Raw genomic sequence first — 26,715 nt, forward strand, 5'->3', positions numbered from 1 at the left:
AGGCCTGACCGCTAAAACTATTTCAAACCTTAGTAGTCCCGACTACACCGGATCTTCAAACATTGCCAAAACCGCGACGGATTATTACAGACGAGGCGAAAATTTTGCCCGAGAAATAATGAAAACAGCGCCCGTGGTGCAAAAGCTACAAATAAAATTCCGGGATAAAGAACTTCCTAAAAGACTGCCCTCGCCGCCTTCGCTCCGCAGGCCGCAGCACTTCCCAACCGGTCTGAACAGGTTAGCGGGCACCGAGGGCGCCTCGGGGAACACAATACGGGCCGCGCGGCGGAGCCGCCCTCCCTCCCTCATTCCCCTTCGCCGCCCGAGCGGCCCGGCAAGGCGCCGGGCTCCCGATAACGCGCCGCGCCGCTAGTCACCGGCCGAGATTTTGCCTCCCCGCAGGCCGGCGGCAAGGACCCCGCAGCGCCGCTCCCCTCACCCCCGCCGCCCCGCGATGGCGCGGATCACTTCGGGCCGCGCGCCCAGTCTGCCAGCGGGCAATGGCGGAGCGGAGGGAGCCGGGGACTGACTGGAAGAACCTTTCACCGCCCGAGGAGGGCGGGCCGGCGGCGCGGGCGCTCGCCACGGCGTGCGCGGAGGGGGGCGAGGGGACGGGACAAAGCTCCCCCACACCCACCCCGCAGACACATATTGGCGTAGGGGCCCCCTCCTAAGGTCTCCCCAGAGCCGAGCGTCGTCAGGGCGCTGCCCGCCAACTCCTCCCGCGGCTCAGGCGCCGCGGCCTGGTCAGCAGCTGCCTCCAGGCCCCGGGACCTGCGGGCCCATCGATTTGGCAGAGCCACGTTACACACACACACCTGCCTAGCCCTCTGCAGCGCGTCTTTAAAGGCATCGTTCACTCCTCCACCTCCACCGCCGCCTCCCCCGGGCGCGCCCGAAGCAGGAGGGGGCACCGTGGAATAGTCCGCCATACTCGCTCAGCCACCGCTTCCTGCCCCACTCGCTGCCTGCCAAGAAAGAAAGAAAATGGCGGCGGGCGGGAGCCTTTCACATTCCTGCGCGGCATCGTGCTCGGGGGGGGAGGGGGGAGGGAAAGCCGCGTAACCTCGCGAGACCTCGGGCGAGATTTCATAGGGGTGCCAGAGAACGGCGAAGAAACCTCGCGGCGTTTCGCCCGGCCCCGCTCCCCCCCCCCCGTCCCCGAGCAGCGGGGCCCGCGGGGGGGCGGGGGGAGCAGCGAGCTCGCGATGTTTCCACGGTGGCACGAGCGGTTAGAGACACCCGGCGATAGGGCTGGGAGCGTCACGTGGTGCGAGGGGAGGTGTAGCGCAGCGCAGCGCTCCAGGCGCTGCGGGCGGCGGCCGGGCAGATCTCGCGTGATCTGGTTTCGAGCCGCGGGTGCGCGAGTGGGAGCCGCACCTGAGGCGCGGAGGCTGCCGGGAGCGACGTTGGCCCGGGGGGCGGCTGAGGCGGCGGCGGTTGGGTGAGTGCGTGAGGGAGGTGATGGAAGGGGGCCCGAGGGCAACCGGCAGCGCTGCGGCTTGGCCGCCTGCCCCCGTTAGACTGCGCCTGGGGAGGCGTTTGGCGCTCTGGTGGCTCTGTTCCTTCCCGAGTGGTTCCCGGGCTGGCTGAGGACCGGGCGGCGGGGGTAGCAGCGGTGCTGTCCTAAGCTCTGAGCGGAGGGGGGAGCCGGGCCTTATTCCCGCCTTAGCGCGGCGGTGTCCTGTGGAGAGGCGCCTCGTAATGTCGTGCCGCGGTGCCTCGCGTTGCGCGGCCGCCTGGCGCTGTCAGTGTGCTCGCCGTGTGACGCGGGGCAGCTGGGGAAGATGATACAAGCTCCGTTTCCGGGGGAGAAGCCTTGGTGTCTAGTGGTGCAGGCTTTACGGTAGCCGGAGAGGCGAGGGGCGCCTCGTCGGGCTTCTTCCCGAGCCCCGGGGAGAGGCAGAGCCCTTGAGCCGAGGGGGCAGAGCCGGCGCCTGGGGCGGTGAGGCGGGGCGCCGGCCTCTCCCCTCCGCCGCGCTCCTCGCGGCACTGTGCCCGTCGTGTCCCTTCAGGCGCGGCCCGTCGCTTGTTTTGAACGGCTTTTCGGCCGTTCCACCGCCCCGCGAAACGGGTCAGGCTTTTTCCTTTCACCTTTCGGGGAGCTTCACTTGCCTCCTCCTGCAGCGTCCACGATTGTTTATTTCTTGGTTGAAGATGATCACTCCTGTTGTACAGTTTTTACAGTTGGGGGGATTTTTTCCTGGCTGCACAAGCACAAGCTTTATTGAAAAAGTGGAGCTAGTAATGCTTTAATCTGGGCCTTGTTTAGATCCTGTGACCTGGTGGGGATGAACCGTCATGCTGAGTATGGATGACGGTGTTGCAAAGGCTTCACATCTAGATAAGGTCATAGAATATCTACTTAACTATCATAGCGGTAAAGACTAGATAATACTGAAGGGGAGCTAAGCTGTACAACTGCTTTCTGTACTGTTCTGAGGGGATGCTTTGCAACTTCTAAAAATTTATTTATATGCATCGAACTGTAACTTCTTCATGGGCTCCTGGATTACAAAAATATCATGGGGTTTTTTTAAACATATATACTTTTAAACGGAAGTGTGGGAGGTCTCTTCCAACCTAAATGAGTCTGTGTTTCTCTGTTGTCACTACTTTTAATTGAGGAACTGTTGTTTTGGACTTTGCCTAGTTTTGGGCTATATGCAGGGAGGCAGCAACTCTATTGAAGTCGTATAAGAAAATGCGTCTTGCTGTCTTCTCTTTTGGCTAGCCTTGTAGTTCCATGCTGCCTGAAGAAGTTCATGGTTTCTCATTGGTCCCTTCAGTTCTGGCTGTTTATAAATGGGATCATTTTAGTAGACCTTAAGACACAGTTCTGCTGCTGAGGTTAGATTATCCTGCATCTCCAGTCCAGATAACTCCACCAAAAGAAGCTGAAAACATGTGCTAGATTTTTTTCCTTCTATAAAACTTTTGAAGTAGTCAAAAGGGTTTTAAGATTAATATATACCGCAAAATTAAAATTCCTACATGCTTTTAAGCAGATCACAGCGTATAATTAGAGCTAGGTGAAACTTGCTGCTGAGATACTTCTGCTGAAAGAGTCTGTTCAGAAGAATTAGCATATACTTTCCATTAATGTAGCTGTGTTAACTGGGGGGGGGGGGGGGGGGAGGGAGCAAAAATAGGTTTGGAAAGTGGGAACTTCATTTTCACAGTTGACTCCTTGCTATTTCTAAACAATAATTTGACCTTGAACTATTTTTTTGTTTCCTTTGTTATTGAGAATTTGGCTATGTATACCAGCCATGCTATGCAAATAAATAAGTTGAGCAATAAGTAGTTGGCTGTGATGCATTGAAGGTAATCCTGGCTACTGGCTATGTCTTTTATGGCCCTTCGCTTATTAGAAGATGTGGAGCATCTATGTATTTTGCTTTTTATTGTTACAAAATGGGATGATTCTTTGCTAAGTTCTGTGAGACAAGCCAGTAGCTATATAACACTGATGATATTTTTAAGCAGTTATAATGCCTTGAGCTAATGAAAACACTCTTGTCTGGTACTGTAAGTGTTCTAGTTGCATTCATAAGCAACTAATGATAAGTGAATGTTAATTTTGGAATTTTTATCAGCTTTTTACTACTGTTTAGGGTGACAGTTCATTTGAAAGATGAGATATTTACTATATATATGATTCCTCAATCCTCCAAATTCTTGAAGTCACTGTATTTCTTAGGCCGTTAAGATAATTAGAACATGAAATTTAGCAACTTACAGAGGAGTAAGATCTTAAGGGTATAATATTTATACAGTAGATAATATTTATTTTCACCGTTCCTAAGTTGATACAATGACCTTTATCAACAGTTAAGGAGTTGCTTCTATCCGTATTTCCCATGATGGCACTTAGAACCTATCTGCTAGAAACGCATGTCTCCCAAGCACTCTATCTCCATTTCTCTTTATTAAATGGTACTTCTGTTGAGAAAATTATCCCTATGGGATTAATTCCTTCTCCTTAATCTCTTAATTGAGTGGGATAAGGATGCAACCCCTTAACAGTGCTAACTGCAATATTCTTTCAAATGCTTTACTGACTTGTTACAGCAGCATATGCCAGGTTATTCTGCTTTCTCACTTGCAAAAATTACTCATTGCCTGTTTTCTCAAATCCACCTTCTAAGAAATTAAATGTAGATAGGTAAGCAAGTATTTGCACTGTGCTGCTAGAGCAAGAGAGCTTTTGTTTTGCTGTGTAGAATAAGCCTCCATTCTACAGTAACTCATTCTTACTAAAGTATGTATAGTAGAGAAGTCTTCTACCACTTATCTTTCAGAATTTTAGTAATTACATAGTGGACAACATAAGAGGTAACAGAGAATATGGAGTTTTAAAATGTCTTTCAGTGTTTCTTTCGGAGATTGGAGGAAGGTGTCTCCTTTAACTTGACTTGTTAGATAATGACATCTTCTCATGGTTTTCAGGCCATAGTCTGATGATTACTGAAAACAACAACAACTAGAACATTCTGATAGATGTAATCACTGAGAAACAGCTAGTTCAAGTGAAAACTGTGACAAGTCAGGAAACTTTTTACGTATAGTGTGGATTGTCACAGACTTAAGTAATGGAGAGTTCTGGGGAAAAAACCCACAAACCAACCACGTTTGTTTTTGTTTGTTTGTTTTTTAAATCAAATATTGCGTGCATGAAGGAATCCTTACTTCTACCAAAAGGTACTCAGGGTATTTCTAAATTAGCTAGTTCAGGTGTTGCAAAAGCATAGATGTAAAAGTGTGGAACTGACCCAAATCCTCTGCATAAGCTAAGACACTTCAGTGCATGCTTGCATTGAGTTCTGTTGTTGGATTGTTTTGGGGTTTTTTTCTGCTTTAACAATTGACTTCAACTTTGATCTGTGATGAGCAGACCAAAGGGTAAGGCAGTCCTGAAAGAAGTGGTTTGCTGGTACAGGTAAGGAGACCTCTCACAGGGTCATAAACTAAAGGATGACATTTCTTACAAAGTTGCCTCTGCAACTTTCTGGGTATCGTGTTTTTAGCTTTGCCTCAGTACACTAAACGCTTATATAGGAGAAGTGATTACAGCCTCTAACTATCAGAGAAGGATAACCATTGTGATAGCTTTACATCTGCCTGCTATGCTTTCTGCAAGTCATTGCTGGTGTGGGGAAATTTGCAATTGGTTTCTGGTGATTTCATCACTTCAGGAGATCTAGATCAACTGATTCAGATCCTAACTGTTGGCTGGTGCTCCTGCATTGGCAAAGGGTGGCCAGGATCTGCAACATTATCCATAGAAAACTCCCTTAAGTAACTAGTGAGAGAAGATTCAGCATGTGCTCTATATCCAAACAACTGTTGGTCTGTAACAAGCTTTCGTACTTAATACACATGCACCGAAGTGGTAATTACAAATTTCAGATCCACAATTTGTATCTGAAAGAGAATGTATTGGTGGATAAATGGTAATATTAAAGCATAACTTAAACTGTCTACAAAGTCTGTACAATGCTTGTAATTAAGTTCTCTTTTGAGAGAAGTGAGGGTCAAGGGGAACAGTTTTTAGGACTGAAATGGTAGGATTACTGTGCAGAATTCACCTACCCAGGATGATCCAAGTGATGGCCAGGTCTGTCTTCCTAGTCAGCAAATACTCCTATTATGCTTCATTCCGGACAAATGCAGAGGTCTGGGTTGCTACTGAGGAATTGGAGGGCGTTGGAAAAAGTATTTGTGGGAGGGGATGGGAGTGTTGAAGAGGAAGGACAGGCTGCTCTGCTGCAGCTGCTGTCACATCTGCCTTCAATCAGTGATGATAACACAGCTTTCCTCTTGGCTTCTGGGGGAAGGGCAAGAGTGAGTTTGCTCCCTAAGCCCATATCTGGTCCCCTGTGTACCAACTTTTATATAGCAAGCTTCAAAAACCCCCAAATCTTGGGGGGTTTTGGCTTACATTTAGTCATGCTGCTTTTCTTACTTAATATAGTAAAACATTTTTGCTATTTGAAGAAAAGCTGTGTAAATATTGTAGATTCTTTAGAGCACTTTTGTGCAATGTCTTGCACATTTTACACTTGTGAACCTTACTTCATATGTATTTGACTTAAAGCTAGAAGTGGGTTGAAGCTGCTGAAAAGAAATTTAATAGTAAAACTTAAAAGGGAAGAAGGGGTCTTTGCCCCAAGGTTTCTGTTGAGGTCTACCAGCAAATTTGATTCTGGGCTTGAGGACAGTTGAGCAGTAAAAGATTAACATGACGTAGCCTCTGAAATTTTGACCAGCTTACAGAAGGCTATCAAATTGCATTAGGCCACCATTGCATTAGGTGTGTCACAAATACAGAAGGATAAACCGGAGAACATGCACTTTTTCCTTAAATACAACTGAAGTATGCAATGAGACAGTGGATCACCATATAGAATGAATGTAGTGCAAAAAGGCAGCTGGATAATATTAGTCAGTGTGATAATGTGGTCATCAGTCTTCAGTGTCCTACTTGTTCAAGGGGGTTGGATGTTTTTGTGTGAATGTCATGGGAAAGGAAGTTTCGAGAGCCTGGAGAATTTGTTTGCTGTTAGCATCTGCAAAACTCTTCCCCAATGGGGGAGAAAAAGTGTGAAAGGCCTTGTTTGAAATAAATTGGTTGATGGAGCTAGGCATGGAAGTTGCATATGAATGGGAGTTAAGAAGGGCAGAGGTGGGGACTGAGGGACTTTTAAAGGGAGAACAAATAATTATTGCAATAGTAGCTGTAGGGGATAGAAGTGTCTACTGTATTCCTCTATCAGCAGAGCACTGAAGAATGTGCATTCAAGTCCTGTTAATAAGTGTGTAAATACATCTTTTGTTGAATTAAGTCAGTAATGTTCAGAATTCTCATCTCAAAGTGGGAAAAGCTTGATTACTTTAAAGGGATTGGTGTACTTCCCTATTATATAGGCCTGATCCCTAGTAGTATTATTTCTGATACTGTTTAATTACAACTAACATCTTTATTTGTTAATTTGTGAGTCAGAGCACCTTATTTTTAACCAAATTGTGCATATATCACAGAGTCAATTAAAAAACCCCCTAAGCATAGAAAGGTAAATCTCTTCTCAGGGTGAGGAAGGAAAAATGGAAGAGATGCTTTAGAAGCTCTAAATGACTAATCCCTTCAGTCCATAAAACCATGACTATGACAAGCTTATCTAAACTGAAAATCCTCTTAATTGTTCTTGTAAGAGTTACATGCATGTTTTGGGAAAAATATATATTTGCAGTGAAGTTTGTGAATGTGTAAGGATATTTTTTCTTTACTAAATCAATATCCAGAGGCACCTTAGAGAAAGCTGTAGTCTAACTGCTGCTTCAGTATCTATTGGTGGTTAAAAGTATCTTGGTGTAATCATCAAAAGCCCAGTTGTATTTAAAAATGAGCCCTCAATAACAATGCTGTGTAGACTTGAAAGGGATAAATGTTGCTGGGTTAATCTCAGGTATCACTAAAAAAAAAAAAAAAAATCAGTGATGTGGATGTTGTGATATACTTGATCTGAAGAGCAAGAAAACAGGAGGTTCCGAAGTTTAGCTTAAACAAACAAAAAACCATATACCTGTAAACCTTTTGACTATGGGTTGGTATTTTCTGTGGAGAATATAAAGAGGAGATCTTTTACTTCCTTTGTACAGGTTGTTGTTTGTTAGGATTATGTTCTATGAGTGAACTGATTCTGTGTAATGTTTTCATTAAATAGTCATGGAAGTGATAAATTTTATTTGCAGGTGTCTTCTAATCCATCACTATTCTTTGTACCGCATTTTTTCAGAAGGGGCAGGGAAAAGGTTAAAAAGAAAATATGTCACTTTCTACAGTGAAATGTCTTTCTAGGACTTGCTACCATGCAAAGTTTGAACTTTTATTATGAGTTTGAGGGAAAATTTTCACAAAACTATAGAATTTCTATAGTCTGTTAGTGGAATAGATGCTGAAATTTGCTATTGCTTTAAAACATTATCGCTTTAGAACACCTAGACATTTTTCTGCTCAATCATTCATCTTTCCATGTTGTACCTTCTTTACCTAGCACCATTTAACTAGAGGAATAAAGTAATTTAAGAGATTAACTGCAGCGTAGATCTATCAAACTCCCCCCTTCCATCTTCTTTTCCCAAAACTCTTCTAGGTTGACTAAGGGGGAAAAAACCAGCTAAGAAACCTGATTTGAGCTGTGGAATGTGGTTGAAACATTTGAAAGACTAATGAGCAACTATTTTGACTTCTATTACAGTAGATTCTGATAAATATAACTAAGGCTGCCTGTATTTCTGTCTTCTGTAGGTGAACAGAAGTACATTCTTATTGTTTCAACTTAAATCAAGTGAGTTTAGGTATGCTGACATATGTTCTCCTTTCAGGTTAAACAGAGTTGTTCTGACATCTCCTTACCAAATTCCTGTCTTTATACAGTGGTTCAGTGCATGTGTTTTCAGCCTTGCATGTAAAACTAGCTGCATGAATCAGAGCAGCTGGGTGGGATTTTGACGAGTGCGCTCTGGAAAAAGCATCTAGTGTGACCATCTCCTTTTGCTTATGTAAGAACAGTGTGATCGCATGTCCACAGCAAAAATGTGTGCAGTTCCTTATTTGGTAGTGTATTAATAACCTTCATCTTGTTTGAGTATAACAGCCATTAAAAACAATACAATGTAGCTGAGTCGCTTTTCCAAGTGGATTTATTTGTTTTGCAGTTCCTCTCTTCATCAAGACTGAGAAAATAGCTTATTTTCTACTGGAAACTATTAATTTCTGTCATTATTACAGGAAAAAAATAACCAAGGAGAGTGTGGATAGGGATGGTGCAGGCATCTTCCACCTACCCTTCCCCCTTCCCCCTCTTGCATGTGACCCATAACTATGGTCAGTATCATGTTTATTCAGTTTTTTTCTCTCAGCTGTTCTGTTTACTGATAGCTCTTTAATTATGTCGGGGAAAAAAGTAATACTTTTGCAAGAGGAGAAAATAACTTGCAGACATGACTTATGTCTTTTCCTTAATTATGGAACATAATTAAGTGACTGAAGTAGTGGTACAACTGTAGATGAGCCTATCGGTCTTCAGTATAAAACTGTAGAGTATCTTCACCATTAGGAAAGTATTTGTATAATGTGTTATGTTCCACTAATGAATGTTCCAAACTGGCAGTGTGTTGGGGCTGTTTGTTTTTTTTTTTTAAATAGAATGAATCCAAATGCTTAAGTGATAGGCTGAGAACTGTTGGAAAGAAAGACTTCAGGTTCAGATCAGGTCACATCTGAGTCATGCCAGTGCCAACTTCCCAGAGATTTTTAGCAAGAGGTCACCTGTAAGGACTATCTTTATTCTGCAGGTGCCCTGAATTCTCTGCTGCTGCCTCATTGCTGAGACAACAGGTTGTTAATTACATTGTTTGGTGAAGGAAACCCCTTAGGATTCCTTTGCTGTGAATGAAGGAATTGCTACTGTAGTTAAGGTAAACATCAGTAAATTGTTATAGGTGGTGGATACCCTCCCTTTTCTACAGGTGAAAGGCTAAAAGAGGAGCTGTTGTATGGTACTTCTATTGAAATAGATATTAAATGAAACAGTCTGCCTATCCTAATGTTTCCTGGGTGATAAGGTAGTTGTGATAACTAACTTTATGTAGGATATTGAAATAAATGCATTTAAAATGCCTTTAAAAAAAAATCTTTTTCCGTTCCAATTTCTTGAAGGAAAGTCAGCAGGGGTTATTGTGGAAACTAGCACTATTTTTCCATTGTCCTTTTCCTGTTAATCAGTACATAGCACTACTATTAGGTCACAGGAGTTTTCCTACACCAGGATTCATTTGGTGGAAGAACTGGTAGGGTGCCAATCATGGTTCCCAGGGTCTGAGCTGGCTGGCCTTGTGTCCAGTCTCAGTTAGCCCAGAGCAAATGTTACTTTGGTTTGTGCCAGCTGGCCCTGGTCCGTGGGGTGGAGAATGCTGGACTGCAGAAGGAGTAGCATATGAGCTGGTTATTCTGTCTCTGTGCTTGTAGGGAGATTTCTCTCCCTTCTGTGCTGCAAGAGTGGGGCTGAATCCATCGAGTGTTAATGTCAAATTAAGCCTCACTTTTATTGAAAACAGGAGTATTAGAAACATCTTTACAAGTGTTTCTAAATACCCGTTTTAAAAAAAGTCTGTTTATTGTAAGCAATACCCTTCTTTATTTCACTTAGGTGGAAAACAATACAGATATGCTTAATATTAATTGCTTATTTTCCAAAGTTTGTATAATAAACAGATCTGCAGGTAGGAAAATGAGGGTAGAGGTCTACACGTCTTTTAAAAAATTTTTTTTTTTGTATGTGTGAATTGTCTGAGAGCCTATAGGCAACTGATACTTTGTTTCATAGGAACAGATGGAGAGGTGGCAGGAGAGAAAGAAGAGGCAGCGTGTTGCAAGTGGTACCCTGCATTGTAATTTCAAGTCAGTTTTAAGTAATGTGCTTCTAGTGTATGTATATTTAAAAAACCTCAACAAAACAACAACAAAACACCACCACCCAAAAACCCCAAAACAAAAAACCGCCCACCAACCCTCCTTGGCAGTACTAATAAATGAGTTGAATGTTTTTTTGAAAACATATACAAAACAATACTCCAGTTATATGACAAGGAAGCATGCTAGAATAAAGAGTACCCAAACGCTTTACTTCTAATACGTTAGTTGGAGCAGACCTCTAGCGCTTGGCTGAACCCATACATTTGGACAGCATTTGTCTGTCACTGAGGTTGATTACATAGTGCCAATGCTCACATTTTAAACTTCTGTGTTAGAAAGTGTTCATTCTTTAGAACATGGAAGTGGCTGAATTGCATTATATTGAGATTTTTATGAATCTAATGAGGGGGCTTATCTAGAGAGTACTGAACTGGTTGTCTGTTAAGTGGTCTGTTTAGCCCAGTAATTTGCATTCAAAAGTGGCCATGAGAAGATGGTTCAGGGAAAGTTGGAATAAAGCAAACGCTTGGTCCTCTTTTCCACTTTCCTAGCTTCCAAATATTTGCAGCTCAGGGAATTCCTGCTCTGGCTTCTCTGTTGAGAAACTTGCAGTGGATCTCTTCTGTGGTATTTTTTCAGCGTCCCACTGAAACCATTTTTGAGTTTCCGGTGTCCTTTGGCAGGGAATTCCATCACTTGCAGAAGTTTTTAATTTTATTGTTGAAACTGGCTTCTGCTAGTTTCACGTAGTGGCTCTGGCTTAGATGGGAGTAAACCATGAACAGTTCATGTCATCTCCTCCTTTCTCCATCATTTGTAGACCTTGTAATTTCAAGGTCTGTGACTTCTTTCTGTCTTTTTTACAGACTGAAGAGTTCAAGCCTCCTCAGTTGCTTCTCATGTGGAAGCCCTTTCATCTTTGATCAACTTTTATGGTCCTTCTCTGAACACTTAAAAAAAAAATATTATACTTGGTTTTGGGGAGTTGAGGGGAACAGAACTGCACAGTGTTAAGGTGTAGAAGTACTATTGGATCATATGATACTATAATAATGTTTTCTGTTTTGTTCTCTATTCCTTTCCTAGTAACTCCTAACACTTCATTTGCCTTTTTCCCTGGCTACCAAGCAGTCCTGTATTCTCTTTGACACTAATCAGAATTAATCAGTACTTCTTTTACCTTTTTTAATCAATATCTCTTTTGTTATGTGGTATATTATTCATGCTGAGAAAAGTGTAACATGGAAGCCTGTGGCATACGTATAAAGCATATGTATAACCAATAAAATACTCCTATGTGACAATATTGAAAACGTATTCAGGGTCTGAGTATGTTAGCACTTGAGAATCTGAAAGACTTGTATTGCAGCAGTATGTTGTTTCTTAAAACAATTACCAGAAAGGCTATAAAACTTAAACGTTAATACCGTCAAATAAAAAGCAACTAGTGTTGGAGGGAAACAGTGAATAATTACAGAGCCTTAAACTGTTCATCATATTAAACGTCTTTACTTGTTATATAACCGACATGGGAAGGTTGGTGGCATGGGAGAAGCCTGACTGGTACAGTGTGATAAATGCGTGATTAAGCCTAACTCTGCATATGGGCTGTTTCAGGACAGAATTCCTTGAGTCTTGGATGAATTCCTGAGTGATAGCAGTCAGAGCCAAAAGTAGTTAGGACAAAAATCCAGGCTTATTATATGTAAAATTGAAAGGAAGAACTTTGACTACTATATTTTTCTGCTTTCTTTGCCCCAAACGGATAACTTAACAGTAAATTGTGCAGAACTTGTCAAAACAGAACATTTTCTTGGAGGAAACAGAACTTCAGCTTCGTTATGAATTTGATTTTTTTTTTTTTTTAAACAACAGTGAGAAGATACTTCTCCTTACCAACACAGTACACTTTTCTACATAGTTGTTTACAAAAGTATGTATGGCAACGATGTCGTTAACTACTGGAAGTTTGAAATAGTGAGTGTGGTAAATAGGCGTAGTCAGTCATGTGAGGGAACCTGTTCAATGTTTTGCATGATCGACATTTTTCCTGGTTGACCAATCACCTTGTTTTGAAGAAAAGTCCTTTTACAGAAATTTATGTGGGTGGGAATTGAAAAGGACACTGAATCTAAGTAAGGAATTGAAAAGCACTTGTGGAATGTGTATTCTTTCAGAAGAGGGAAGTCTTAATCTGTAGATGAAAATACTTTGTGTATGTGTGACCATACTTCGGATGTTTCCTTTTGTTTTTCTAAGCGTAGTCTGGTACTTGACTGAATTAGTTAATCCCACCATTGTGAAATAAGGAGAAGTTAGTTGCTGTTTCGTCAATGTAATACATCATAGCTGAGTCCTAAAAACTTTGCCTACTTGCAAGACGTTCATTCCCTCTCAGTGGTGGAAAGTTAAATTTGGAAAACTCTTCCAAGTGTATTTTTGTTCTTTAGCTATAGTAGAGATTGTGACTTAGTAGACAGGAATCAGGTATGAGAAAGCAATTCTTTACATTAATGACAAGTAAGTTTGCTATGTTGTGATGAAGGATCAGTATGCATGTGTTACTAGTGTCCTAGTCATGTTTTTGAAGATATTTGTAGCCGTGTTTAATATAAGATCTACTTGAGATTTAGATCAGTTTATTTTCTTCTTTCTTTTTCTAGTATTGTATGTACTTCTACGTAGGTCATAATATATGTAGTGGGAATAATCATTTTCTGAAGAGAAGAACCCAACCCTATAACTTAATGTGAAAATACGATGGACATTTTCAGTTGTGCTTAACATTTCTAGCTTTTGGTCTATCGTTACAAAAGTAACAAGAAAAATAAAACCAATTAAAAAAAAAAATTGCTAACAGTGCCTGCTGTCTTGTTATTTAGATTTTCCAAATAAAATTGAAGGCTGCATGAATTGCAGGCTTAAAAATTCATTTTGAAAGTTCAAGAGTGGTAACTATATCTCTGGGTGATAGCAGTATGCGTTTTGAAGTTTAACATTTGAACTTGAGCTGTAAATTCATGTTGACTCTGGAATGTATATTTAAAGTAAGCTTTCCCACAGAAGACCTTAAAAACATGTCCTTTGGCCTGTTGGCAGGAGCATAACTTCATGTATATTCCAGTAATATTATAAATGTAAATATTATTTTGAGGCAGATATTGCCAATATAAAAAATATTTTTGTTGATGTTAGAGCTGGTATAACTTAAATATAATGAATTTAATTGTCTTGGATAACTTTTTCCTGCAGTTATGTTTATTGTCTCTTCTTGAACCAAAAATAATCAGACCAGATCTTTCCGGACAATGCTATCGACTTTTAAATATAGAAAGTATAGTAGTTATGTGTCCTATGAAGTACTGTTTCGCAGTGACTTAGATGTATCTCTAACGGAAGCCAGATATTTTTGTAAAGCATGACTATACTTATCCCGCTACATTTCTTCCTTTTTAATCTGTGAGGAAATGAGAAGTCAATGAGTCTCTTTAATGTAAGCTTCAATTGCCAGTGAATTGCATTAAATTGCACTGTTGCATGTGCCTCAGGAAAGAAATTATGATGGATGTAGTACACAAACTGGTAAATACTTCGGGGTGCATTTCAATTTGAATCTTTTACAAGCGGAGTGTCTCAAAGACATATGGTATGCAGTATGAAAATACAAAATAAGTGTGCCTAGTTACTCAAGTATGCTGTTTAACAAAGTTAATGTCAGTGTCTATTTTAACTTTATAATTCTATTAATTGTTTTAAGTTTTAATGTGGTATTTCATTTTCTTTTATGATTATTTATTTAGGTGTAAAATCAGCCCCAGAATCCTTATGTACAATGAGCTGTTTAATTCCGTCACAGTAGCAGCATGTTTCTGCAGAGAACTGAAGTGAAAATTTGATAAATTTGGGTAGTTACTTGGGTATGAAGTGTGTGACTAAACAAAGCTTTTCTTTTAGGGCCATTGACTGATTAGAAAGAACTGTTACGCTCTGCAGGTTTCACTTTGCATTTTCTGTTAAATATATAAAAAAATTTCAACTATTTGTTGTTTCTATTGTAAACTCTAAAATTTATTTCTGAATATGAGACCAGCTACTGAATATTTCTGTTGTGAAATTCTATTTAATGAATTAATGAATGGGGTTTGAATGTACAAGGTCTTATTCACAGTCCAAAAGTATAAACGTAGCTCAGTCAACAACTACGTACAGTTAAAGATGGTGGGGATAAAAGTCATTGTCAAAATTTTTTTCTCTGGGAAAATAATGGATGATCTTATGCGAAATTTTACTATTGTATATGGATGTGCTTTCTTCAAACCATTGTAGACAAATGTCAATTTATTCCATTCATTAATGTGGGTTTGCAAATACTATGATACTTAATTGTGAAAGAGCTTTTTCTGGGGAGGGATTTGGCTCCTCTGCCTTGACATTTACATGCACATGTGTATTTATAGTTGTGATCTGTCTGGAATTTGCCTTTGTGGTTTTGTTTGCTCTTTAACTTGTTCTGTGATCTAGTCCTGTCTTTTTCAGTTTTGTTTCTGAGGTTTAATAGGTGAGCATTGCAGAAGAAACAGCTTAATTTAAAGGAAATAATGAGCATTTTTATTCAACTTCAGATATTTCAGGGAATAATGACACTGTTCTGCTTAGAAGCTTTTCCTTAAAATAACCTTATATTGGTGCTAATTTATGATTAATCTAAAATTTGAGTTCAGTGTAACTATTACTGTGAATGTTTCCTTGATTTATTTCAGTTGTTCTTATGAAGGCTTCTTTAAAGAAAGCAACTAATTCAAAGTTAATATTATCAATGCAACTATTCTAAGACCTGGAAGTGGTATGATCTTGCTCCCACTGTTCTGCCAAACTTATGATGTGTAGCACTTGTCCATGTGTGTGTGAGTTAAATTATGGTTGTTCAGAGAGAATAATGGGAAAGATATGTTAAAGCAACAATTATTTCACTGAAATACTAACTCAAGTGGAATGCTGAATATGAGTAGTCAAACTCAGTCTCAGAAGTGAAGGTGAACTGTTGAAGAAACAATTTTCAGCTTCCTAGTGTATATTTCATAAACATTTTTAGATTAAAAAATGAAGCCTTGTGTTACAAAAGTGAATGTCACTTTCTTGTTTTTGATCAAAGAACATAGAAAATCCTCTGTAGATAAGAGTGGGCTTATCTTAGGCAAGTTCTGCATGGTTTCAAAATTTTATTCAGTCTTCTTGAGAATTAATAAAATTCTTTTAATAAATTGTCTATTTGGCTTTTTAGTAATTTGTTACAGTTGAAGACACACCAATTTTTTTCCCCAGTCAACTTTAAAAAGCTTGAACTGAAATTCCAATTTTATGTATTTGTTTTTGAATTTGGACTGTAACAAATAACACTGATGTAAGGAAGCGCTGAACAAATACAGGCTGCTAACTTTCTCAGTGCATATTAAGAGTACCCTAAAGTAGCTTGTAAGAACAGGAAGACACATCTGAGGCTGCCTAGTTTGGCAGAAAATTGGTTTACAGAACTGACCATAAGCAAAAGCTTCATAGATACCATTTGGTAACTACAGTGATGATAAGAACTTTTTTCCTCTGTATGCCTGAAATGGAATGCAGCTGTTGTATTTGAAGACTGTGTAAACAAAGAACTGATGATATAGATGGTTAATTGATTCATAATGTGATATATCAGTCAGAAATGTTGATGTGGTAGAATGAGGAAGAAAGGTAGCTAATTGATGGTGGTTTTTTTTAATCTATTATGTTTTTGAGGTGGTGTCACAACCAAGTGCATTACTGGATATGTATGTCTGCGAAGTTGCTTAGCACTCGTTCAGGAGCACTCTTAATCGAAGTCTTAGATTATGGCCTTACTAATTTTATAGATGCATAGTTTAGTGGCTTGCTTCTGGGGGGCTTGAGTAAGTTGCAGGATGCACTACTGCTGGCTTGTCACGGCTGAGGCCAGCCTTGGCTACATCGGATCTATTGGGTTGTGTCCTCTTAATGCTCCCTAAACAAATCAAATCACAGCAACCACCCCTCCTTTAAGTAAAAGGTAAAAGTCCAAATAGAGGATGAGCATGCATCCCAGTATGCCACAATTAGAACTGTGCATGAGCAGGTGGGCATACAGTGCAGGTGCCTCATGGAACTTGGACACAAGGTGTCAATCTCTGCAGTAAGAGGTGACTGAAATGCAAGGACTCTGGGAAATGGGCTTACTGACAAAATGCCCCGTGATGTTTCTAAGTTCTACTATGAGAGAAGAAGACCTCAAGGTAGAAATGCAGAAACTTGTAAAGAACAAAACAATCCCATAAATGAGTTCATCTGTCGCACACTAGGTGATGACCTTATCTGTTTTTGTAGGGGATGCTTATTCAGGCAGTTAAACAAAAAATAAAAATCTTATTCAAACATATTGGAAGTGGAATCTTTTCACAGTCTAGAAGAGTTTTTTAAATACTTCCACTTCTAGGTGTCTATGGTAACAGGGAAGATAGGACTATAGCAGTAAAACTAAATATGTAGTCCTTCTTTTAAAAAGCTGATTTGTTTTCTGTTTATCTGTGCTTATTTTAAGGGACTGAAATGCCAGAAGTCCTTGTTGTGGAGAGTACATGAAGACTTTTTTCCTTTCTTTTCTTTTGTTAATAACTCTGAAGAGGAATGTGGGATAAAATAACAATGAACAATAAAGAATTGCATAGATCAGATATTCAGAGTTCTGAAAATCTAGCACCTATGATTTATTATCTGTCCTTGAAACTGCTGTAATACGAGAAGATTGGAAGATGTAAAAACTTACCACATTTACTAGATGGATTTCACTGTCTGATGAAAGTGCTGGTATGATCGGATGTACCCAAATGATTATTAGATGTTCATCTTGTGCACGCTAGTCTTTTAATAATAATAATAAAAGAAAAAGTTTTCACTAATTCTAAGGGAGTCATATCTCTCAATCTATTAAAATTGTTTAAAGAACTCGATAAGCATGTGAGAGGAACTGCAGCCTACTTGTATTTCCAAAAGATCTCTGATAATATGAAAAAAGGAAGGTCTCAGCATGGAGAAAAAGAAGGAACATGCTTTCTAGAAGGAGGTGCTCCAGTTATCCCATCAACTCCTAGAAGATAGGAGATTCCAGACTGTAAACTCATTCTGACATGAAGATCTAGATCTAAGGAAGACATTTTTTACGCTGAGGGTGGTGAAACACTGGCACAGGTTGCCCAGAGAGGTGGTGGATGCCCCATCCCTGGAAACATTCCAGGTCCGGTTGGACGGGGCTCTGAGCAACCTGATGTAGTTGAAGATGTCCCTGCCCACGGCAGGGGGGTTGGACTAGATGACCTTTAGAGGTCCCTTCCAACCCAAACTATTCTGTGGTTCTGTGATCTCATGCAGGGCAGGAAGTAGAAGTAATGTAGTCATTGCTGTACGTCTCGCTCAGAATCTTAAGTAATTTCATTTTTAGGGAATAACTTAACTAATTAGGGTATAACTTGGCACTTATGCCAGAATAGCATGTTCCCCTCTGTAGGGAGATAAAGGATGCCTGAACACTTACTCACTATGATTGTCAGCAAAAAATCTCAGTGTAACTTTTGTTGTTAACAGAATTTGTTCGGTAAGTTTTGACATTTGAGGGGAAGAAGCTTTCGATTTAAGAAGAAATCCTGACTATTGGGTCTTCTAATGAAACCTGGGAAATTAATTACTGTGTTTTACAAAATGGGGTGGGGGAGGAGGGGAGCACTAAGCCTTGCTAATTGCAGCTCCTTGAGTATTCTTTTGATTTTTAAAAGGAGAGTTAAGTGTTTAATACAATATTCTCAAAGGGGAAAATTTCTTATACCTTGTTTTTTAAACTAATGTGTGCACCCTCTGCCGCTTCGATTGACCAGAGGTTTTGAAAAACATAATGAAAAATACAGTCCTGAAACTAGTCTGACCTGTTGCTGTTCTGACAATTCTAATTTATGACAGCACAGTGACACAAATATCATGGGGTCCTTCTCGGATACTCACTGGTGGGAATACTTCAAGTGACGTAAGTTATGACCCTACCAGAGGTTGCTCAAACCCCATACCATGGGAGCACAGCTGAGCATAACAGCTCCTTGTACTGCTAGTTTTGCAAGAGAATTTAAGGCTGCTCTAGATCTTATTCTGTCATAGTGATGAAGTTTGTTTGCTGTTGTAGTTCAGAGTATCGTAACTGCTGGGTTTGGATGGTGATTTGTCATATTTGCAACCACTTCTTGAGCGTAGTAAGGTTAAAACTGCCTACTAAAATGTGTACGTAAAGTAGCTTCTTAGGGAGTGGTATTATATCTTACATGAAATCAATTGAAGTCCTGTTTTAATTCAAGCTATTGTACCTACCACTTTCAGGAAACAGTGAATATAGGATATGGGTCTACAAGAATTTATCTGATATACTAATTGTAAATTAACAAAAGTAGCACTTTTTAAAGAAAGATAAAAAGAAAAGGGTGGTTAGTAAAAGACTAGCTTTATTCCATGTGAAGCTCAGCAACAACTTCCTCCTTCAGCTGTAAAGATAATTGATTCTGTAACCTCGTGGCTCCCAGTGTTCCAAAAATGCAAGTAAGTCCTGAGAGATTTGGTGACAAGGGGAGCTGACTCCTTCTTTCAATACCCCTTGGCCTCTGTTACATTCGAAATAATAACTACAGAAACACAAAAGTTCTTGCTTTCTCAAATATTGTGATGAAATCTGTTCTTTATTCTGTCTTCATCTTTCCCACCGGTATTCCAAGGGGAATGTAAAAAAAAAAAATAGTAATTAAGCAAATCCTGGATACATTGAGGGAATCTAGTCAATTCTGTTGCAGAAATTAGAAAAGAATAGATATGATGTGAGGACTAGGGGGACGACACATGTTTAAAAAAAAAAAGGGGGGGGGGGGAAGTCCCAAATCTTTTTCTAGTACTCTCTGTTTAAGGTGAAATTTTCTGTCTCTTCTGTTCAGCCCCCTTTTAAGTTAGAGCAGGTTCTGGAAAACAACTTCAAATATAAGTTCCCTGAGTCAGAAGGTTAGTGTTTTCCACTTGAGTTTGATGGTCCCTTGGCTGCAATATGCTGCCTTTCTTAAACTTTTTTATCATTAGAAGGAAGGCAATTGAGCCTAATTGTCTTCATACAAGTAACTTCATAATTGAGCCTAGAAATGTTTTCATACAGGAAACTTCTAGATATGACCAAAACTGGTTATTTTAATACTTTGTTCCAGGGAGGAGTTATTTTTCAAGCTATGCTAGTCAGTCTTGAAGTTTATTGCCACACTAACAAGTAGGGATAATTTCTTGACCTATAGCTCTTAACTAAGATCCAAAAGAAATCTTCCAGGCTGAAACGTCATACCATTCCCTTTGCAGAGCATGAGAAATACTTCAGTAGTAAAATTTGCACTATGTATTGTAAAACACGTGTAGGAACCAGGTATTTTTCTGTTATTAACATCTCATCAGATGAAAGCTATTTGCTTGATATATTACCATATTTGTATAATAGTCTTGATATTGCCTCTTGTGTAGAAGGAGGCCGGGGCGGGGGGCATAACAGTTTTGGTCTGCTTTGAGTGGCTTCAGTTGTGGTAAACTGCGTGGTATTTTTTGCTCAGATTCGATTTCTTGCTGCTTAATAGTACCTGGCTGCAGTCAACTGTGCTTGAGGGTGGCTTAATTTTTTTTTTTTTTTTTTTTAAAGAAATGAAGTTATGCTTTCTGAAGCTTTGTAGTTAACTTGGGTGTAAAATACTTCATAGTCTTTGCTGGAAAGGATACAAATCCATGTTGATATATTTGGAAAACAGTTATATGTACAGCTGTCTCTATAGAAACTGTGAAGTAAAATGCTGTAGTTACTTTATATGGGCTACTGCATTTCTGTTAGGGCAGTTACGTCTTTAGAGCTGCCTGGATTCAGCCCTGGTGGTAAAAGGCTTCACACTATTAAACCTTTAAACTTTCTAGTTGCTTGAGAAGGGAGGAGATAGAAGTTCGTAATTTTCTCTGTGTGTGTGTGCGCACGTGCCGTGCGTGCGTGTGTGTGAGAGAGAGTGAAAGCTGTGCAGACTGTTCAGCTGGGGCAGTCGGGGAAGTGACGTCCTGTGTTATTTGTCGTTCTAGAAAGAGCGGAGACACGTACTGTAGATGGGAGGACTCTAAAGTGGGCTGTGTCTTGTCCAGTGTGTGTAATTATTTATAAATGAGCAACAGGGGAAGGAATGAACTACGGAGAAGCTGTCTAGTGTTTCTTTAATGTGTCGGACAGTTTGTTGATTTGTAACAGTTCTGTTTGTTTCAATTCCAAATTTGATTTTTATTTTTCCTTCTCTAGCATCTCTACGTTGCTAAGACACTGGACACTGCTTTCTTTATAGCAAGGAAAATCTGAATTCCTCCAACGCTCAGGATGGGGAAAGATTATTATTCTATCCTGGGAATTGAAAAAGGGGCTTCTGATGAGGATATCAAAAAGGCTTACAGAAAACAAGCGCTTAAATGGCATCCAGATAAGAACAAATCTCCCCACGCAGAGGAAAAGTTCAAAGAGATTGCAGAAGCTTACGAAGTGCTGAGTGATCCCAAAAAGAGAGACATTTATGATCAGTTTGGGGAGGAAGGTATGTATGTCTCTGTTATACTCTAATCGGTCACTTTCATTATGTTGAATGAAGCAAAATAAACATAGATGATGCATGAAAACTGATATGTGTTGATTTTTAGGCAATGTATTTGTACTGCTTGGAAGTTTGACTCATCAGCTTTTTTAATGTAAAATGTATTGCAGAGTTTTAATGCTGATTTATTTTTAATTTCTTATTTTAATGTGTTTTTATGTTTTTTTAAAAATCCCAAATACTTGACAGGCAAAAAGTTACTGAATTGAAAAAGTTTGTATGACCCACAAATATCTTTCTGGGATCTCTTACTGCTGTCTTCCCTTGCCATAGCCCTTTTTGAGGTGCAGTTGAAGATACGTATTCTTTTCTTAAATTTTTGCTAAAGGGCAGTCTGCTTGATCCAGGCAGGGCAGTCCTTCTGAGCAGAAACCCAGGTGTCCAGTCTGTAGTTGTCCTTGGCTTCTTGCCTGGAGAGGAAAGAATTTGGCTGATGTCATGAAATACCAGAACAATTTTTTAGCTTTAATTGTAAACAGTGATAACATGCCAAGAGAATGAGGCCTCAGAAATGTCATATTTATCCTAAAATGGTTATCTGAAGAGGATGACTTTTTTTTATTTTTGACCAACATGACTTTTAGTCTTATGATTGAGCAACAGAGGAAGTCATTAACATCCTTCCCCTTAAATGTACGGTATCAGAAATTCCACGTGAAATAATTACTTCCGTTGTGACAAGTAGGTCCACTCCCTCATTGCCATTCACTCAGGGACATGTTTTTTACTAATATAAAGGAGGACACTTAAATAGCAGTACTTTGGGGAAAATTGTGTGTTTTTATGAATGCATAATAAAATTTGGTCCTCTGTCATCCATAGGACTTAAATCAATTGTTAACATCCATAAATTCATGTAGAAGACTTTCAGCTTCTACAGAGGATGCAGTTTTTTTGGTCTTTTGTTCCATTGCATGTGATCAAAGCTTTAGTGCTGTTATTGAAACATTCTAGGAAAAAAGTGTTCGTGTAGATACCAGAGGCCTTTGTTGCCTCTTGGGTCTTTTGCCTTCTTGCACTTCTTCCTTCTCACCCCCTGCCTCCTTTCTGTGTATCATTATAAACCTGTTTACTCTGTGGATTCATCTGCATTTTAGATTCCTGTGCTGCAGCTCATCCTAACTACTTTCCCAAAATACCATTTTAGTCACTTCTACCAAAGAGCTTGAAGTAAAGCGTATAAAGCAATGCAGCTTTTGGCATCCTAGTATTGCATACTTGAAGACTCAAGGTTCAAAACGTAGATTTCTATTTCTATTTCTATTCTATTTATTTGGGGCATAATGTTAAACCAAAGTATGAATTTTTAGAATGGTGAATCTGGAAATACCTCCTGATGCCTCAGTTGCTCTCTGAGCACTTCAGTTGCATCTGAGAGTGTAACTAGTAGTTGTGAGGGAAGGGCAGGGGGTCGGGTGGGAGGAAGGAGGAAACTTCAGTGTTTTTACAGCCAGGAACTTGATGTACCTTCAGTAACTTTTGGCTAGCTATTCCAGGAGGGTGGTATCACAAATTGAATCCACTGATCTGCTTGTTTGACATTAACAGTACTGTGACAGAAGGATGTACTACATGTTGCTACGTACTTTTAATATGGTCTGGTATTGAGATGGAGAAAGCATTCTCATTCTAATGTCTGTCTTGGTTACTGTTGATAACCAGCATTAAGCTTATGCATAGAAGGTCTAAAACACTGAGCCAAAAAAAACCCCAACCCAAACCCCCTCTTTCAAATTTAGGGAATGCATGTGTCATTAATGTAAGCCTTCACGTTTTTATGGCTATGGAAGTAGGATAGCAGCTGTAGTGCTGAGCTGCTGTAAGATTGAAAAAGATAAAATAACATAACCAAACATTGTAAGTTTAGAAATAAAAGCCTCTTAAGAAGACTTCCAGTCTTTCATCTTAAAGGTTTGAGAAGGTATCCTGAAATGGTCAGTGCAGGAGAGCACTAACTATTACGAGGAAATACTTAGAGATCACCTGTTGGGAAAGAGGCATTTAAGAAAATTGATTTTAGCTGGATTTGGAATGAAAGAGCAGGAAGTACAAGGGACTGTCCAGTGAGAATTGTAAGGGAAATCTTACCAGGAAGAAATGAGATGTAGATCTCTCCTTGTGGAAGATAGAAGAGAAAAAACAAAGCTATTTGAGAACATTCTGATTTTTTGCATAGCGACGGTGACAGTATATACAAGATTTTTGTACCCAAATGGGTCTCAGGAACTTCCAAGCTATTTTTATTTGTGGCTGCATTGAAAAGAGTTCCCAGGTTTCTTACCTATTTTATATCATAGGAACACAAGCTGTGATAAGTTTGGGATTCTAAACTGAACGTTAAGGAAGCATATGGCTGCTTGACTATTGGCATGTTACCTTTTACTCAAACTGAATTGCAGGAAAACAGACGTAAAGCTAATTAACACTGAGTTAAAGCTGAGCTATGCAGACTATGGAAAATGTTGCATATGATACTGCGTGATTTTCCGCAGAAGTGATCTTGAAGAGGGATGCAACTCCCAACAGACTTTGGCAGAACAAGAAAAGATCAAGTTAAGCAGACCTGTCTTCTGTTTTAAGATGCTAATTCTTTGAATAACTGGCTTCAATCATATGAAATAAAATTGGCAGTGTTAGAATATTTGTTCTTCTGAAGTAGAAGTCATTCTACAGCTTCAGAAACTTTGTTGCTGTTCAAGCTATTGAATTACTAGTTGGTACTGCAGTCTGATGGTGAGTCCTGATTGAAAAGGAGACCTTTCACTCTACTGCAAAGACCTTTTCGACTTACCAGTTCTGATATCATTACACTCTACAAAAGGAAGGCTTAAACTAATATTTGATTTGTTTTTGACTTTGCTTATTTGTCTTATTTAGGTCTGAAAGGAGGAGCTGGAGGACCTGATGGACAAGGTGGTACCTTCCGGTACTCCTTCCATGGCGACCCACATGCTACATTTGCAGCTTTCTTTGGTGGCACAAATCCTTTTGAGATCTTCTTTGGCAGGAGGATGCCTGGTGGCAGAGACACTGAAGACATGGAGGTGGATGGTGATCCATTTGGATCCTTCACTAGTTTTAGTATGAATGGTTTTCCAAGGGAAAGGAATACAGTTGGTAGCCAATTACGTCGTAAACAAGATCCCCCTGTAATCCATGAACTTAAAGTGTCATTGGAAGAGATCTATCATGGCTGCACAAAAAGGATGAGGATTTCACGTAAAAGGCTTAACCCAGATGGTAGAAGCGTCCGAACAGAGGACAAAATTCTTACTATTGAGATAAAAAGAGGATGGAAAGAAGGCACCAAAATCACTTTTCCAAAAGAAGGTGATGAAACACCCAACACAATTCCAGCTGATATTGTTTTTATCATTAAAGATAAACCTCACTCTCACTTCAAGAGAGATGGATCAAATGTTATCTATCCTGTTAAGATCAGCTTAAGGGAGGTAAGTTTCGCTTTTGGTAGAACTCTAAATGTTTAAACCTGTTACAATATGATACAATGGCTATGCTGTACAAGCTGTATGGCAGCAGTAAAGTTTTGGGTTGGTTTTTTTTTTTTAATTAAATAGAGTTTCACTCTTGTAAAGTCAACATGTGGCTGCAGAGCACAGTTATTTATAGTGGAAGCAATAGCTGTTTTGATAAAAATGGAGTATTATTTCAAGCCATTTACTATAGAGGTGAAAGAGAATGAGGGTGGAAGGGTAAAAGTAAAGGTTGATACGTCTTAAATCTTCATACTTTTACCTTTCTGGCTAAATATATATTAGGCTGAAGAAACAAACACAAATACAATTAACAAATACCTCCAATATAGTATGCTCCTTACTGCTGTGATATGATTTGCTACTTCCGTAGAACAAAGTAGAAATGTCTTAAATATTTTCACTGCCAACAAGTTCTAAGTCTGCCTTTTTATGTCATAAGTTATTTCAGTGTGATTTCAAAGTACATAGAGATTGATTTCATGAGGCTAAATTATTGTGAACAGGTGTTATAGGAGCTATATATAACAACAAAAATGGTATAGCTTTTTTAAATTCCGTTCCAAGTCAAAACACATAGGCTTTCAAAAGGAAAAATCAGAAAGACAGCTGAGCAGAGTTCTTAAGGGTCTGAAGCCACGACATGGTCATCATTTAAAAGATAACGTAGCTGAGTGTGTGTGATGTTGTTTTCTTCTTAATTAGCATTAGGTGGAGAAATAAGCTCTTGCTTGCATTATAAGCTCTTTGTGTATGTTATGAGCTCCCTTCTTAAAGGATTCTTAACTAAAAATACATCTGAAGTGAGGTGAAGCACCTAAAATAGGATGAGGGGGGGAGCAAAGACAATATTTAATGTTGATGTGGGTAATATAATTCCTTCATAGATAAAAGTCTATTTAGACTCATTGCGTTGTTATGTAAATTGCACATTATCAGTATAGACTTAAGTGTGCTGAATCAGGTGAAGTTCATCACCTTTAAAAATAACCTTTTAATCAGCTTTAAATCACCTAAGTTAATTAATTTGAATGAATCAAAATGTTATTGTCAGACATCCTAGTAATGAAAACAAACCATTGGATAAAGCAGGAGAAGGTCTGTGATGTTTTAATTTTGGTGCACCAAATAATTGTGTGATTTTCTTTGAGCATCACAAATGCTCACCTAAGACAGCTGTGAAATTTGATATGCCTCTGCTTATAGACACTTAAATGTTGTTCTGCAATTTGATATAATATAGGTTGATAGTGTATTAAAGTAAACCCCTGTGCAATGTAAATAAACAAAAAATGAAACAGGACTCTAAATTTCCAATGGAAACTGAGAAGCTGGACATCTCTAGAGAAGTATGAGTGAAGAGTTCACTCTGTGCTCAACTTCAACCTTATTATTTGATAAAAGTCTTTGAAGGATATATAAGCTCAATTACCCTCCAGTGGCCATTGCGTATGATTGGTAAATTCCATGATATTCAATGACAAATTGAAGCCTTCCCTTTTTAAGAGAGGAACACTGTATTTGAATTTTCACATCTCAGTAGTGCACAGTGGAAATACTGCTTAGAATGCTAGTCTTTTCTAAATAATCCAAAGTCAGTTGTAGGTACAAATAAAGTTCTGACCAATTTCTTTTTCTCATGATACAATCTTTCTTTAGGCTTTGTGTGGCAGCTCTATCAATGTGCCAACAATAGAAGGAAGAACCATACCCATGACAGTAAATGAAGTTGTAAAGCCTGGGATGAGAAGAAGAATTATAGGATATGGTTTGCCGTTTCCCAAAAATCCTGACCAACGTGGAGACTTAATTATAGAGTTTGAAGTAATTTTCCCAGATAACATTTCTCCAGCATCAAAAGAAGTACTTAGGCGAAATCTTCCAGTTTCATAAAACGAAGACTCTGTATGTCAGCTGTTTAAATAGGACACTGGAAATGCAGAAGACTGGCAAGTCTGTGCTTTAAAAGTGCAATCTGTAACAACTAGTGGAATATTTGTTTTTTTGTTTTGTG

General features: G+C 39.5%; 2 protein-coding genes across 11 annotated transcripts in view; one reads left to right on the forward strand and one right to left on the reverse strand.

The window, feature by feature from the left end:
• Positions 1 to 1,027, reverse strand: part of FUBP1 (far upstream element binding protein 1) — a 36,829-nt gene extending 35,802 nt beyond the window's left edge. For all 9 annotated transcript variants that reach the window (XR_012995517.1, XR_012995516.1, XM_076340450.1 and 6 more), the window contains exon 1: positions 822 to 1,027. Coding sequence is in view for 7 of the 9 variants with exons in the window: in XM_076340450.1 (XP_076196565.1) it covers positions 822 to 935 (114 nt within the window). In the remaining 2 variants the exon portion in view is untranslated. The remainder of the gene's footprint in view (positions 1 to 821) is intronic.
• On the forward strand, positions 226 to 26,715 carry DNAJB4 (DnaJ heat shock protein family (Hsp40) member B4). 2 transcript variants are annotated; one of them, XM_076340452.1, is made up of 4 exons: positions 226 to 240; positions 20,865 to 21,150; positions 24,085 to 24,659; positions 26,361 to 26,715. In XM_076340452.1, exons 2-4 carry the CDS (start codon positions 20,940 to 20,942, stop codon positions 26,592 to 26,594), a joined length of 1,020 nt encoding a protein of 339 aa, XP_076196567.1. In that variant the 5' UTR covers positions 226 to 240; positions 20,865 to 20,939; the 3' UTR covers positions 26,595 to 26,715. The 2 variants fall into 2 exon arrangements, with proteins under 2 accessions (XP_076196567.1, XP_076196566.1); XM_076340451.1 differs by lacking the exon at positions 226 to 240 and adding an exon at positions 1,323 to 1,447.

This window comes from Aptenodytes patagonicus, chromosome 5, assembly GCF_965638725.1.
Source record: "Aptenodytes patagonicus chromosome 5, bAptPat1.pri.cur, whole genome shotgun sequence".
NCBI lineage: Eukaryota > Metazoa > Chordata > Aves > Sphenisciformes > Spheniscidae > Aptenodytes > Aptenodytes patagonicus.

Bases quoted from the DNA above. Each gene is read 5' to 3' on its own strand.
- DNAJB4 (XM_076340452.1), top strand. From the start codon at position 20,940: ATGGGGAAAGATTATTATTCTATCCTGGGAATTGAAAAAGGGGCTTCT. The intron at 21,151-24,084 runs GTATGTATGTCT...TGTCTTATTTAG, and splicing joins TGATCAGTTTGGGGAGGAAG to GTCTGAAAGGAGGAGCTGGA. The intron at 24,660-26,360 runs GTAAGTTTCGCT...ATCTTTCTTTAG, and splicing joins TTAAGATCAGCTTAAGGGAG to GCTTTGTGTGGCAGCTCTAT.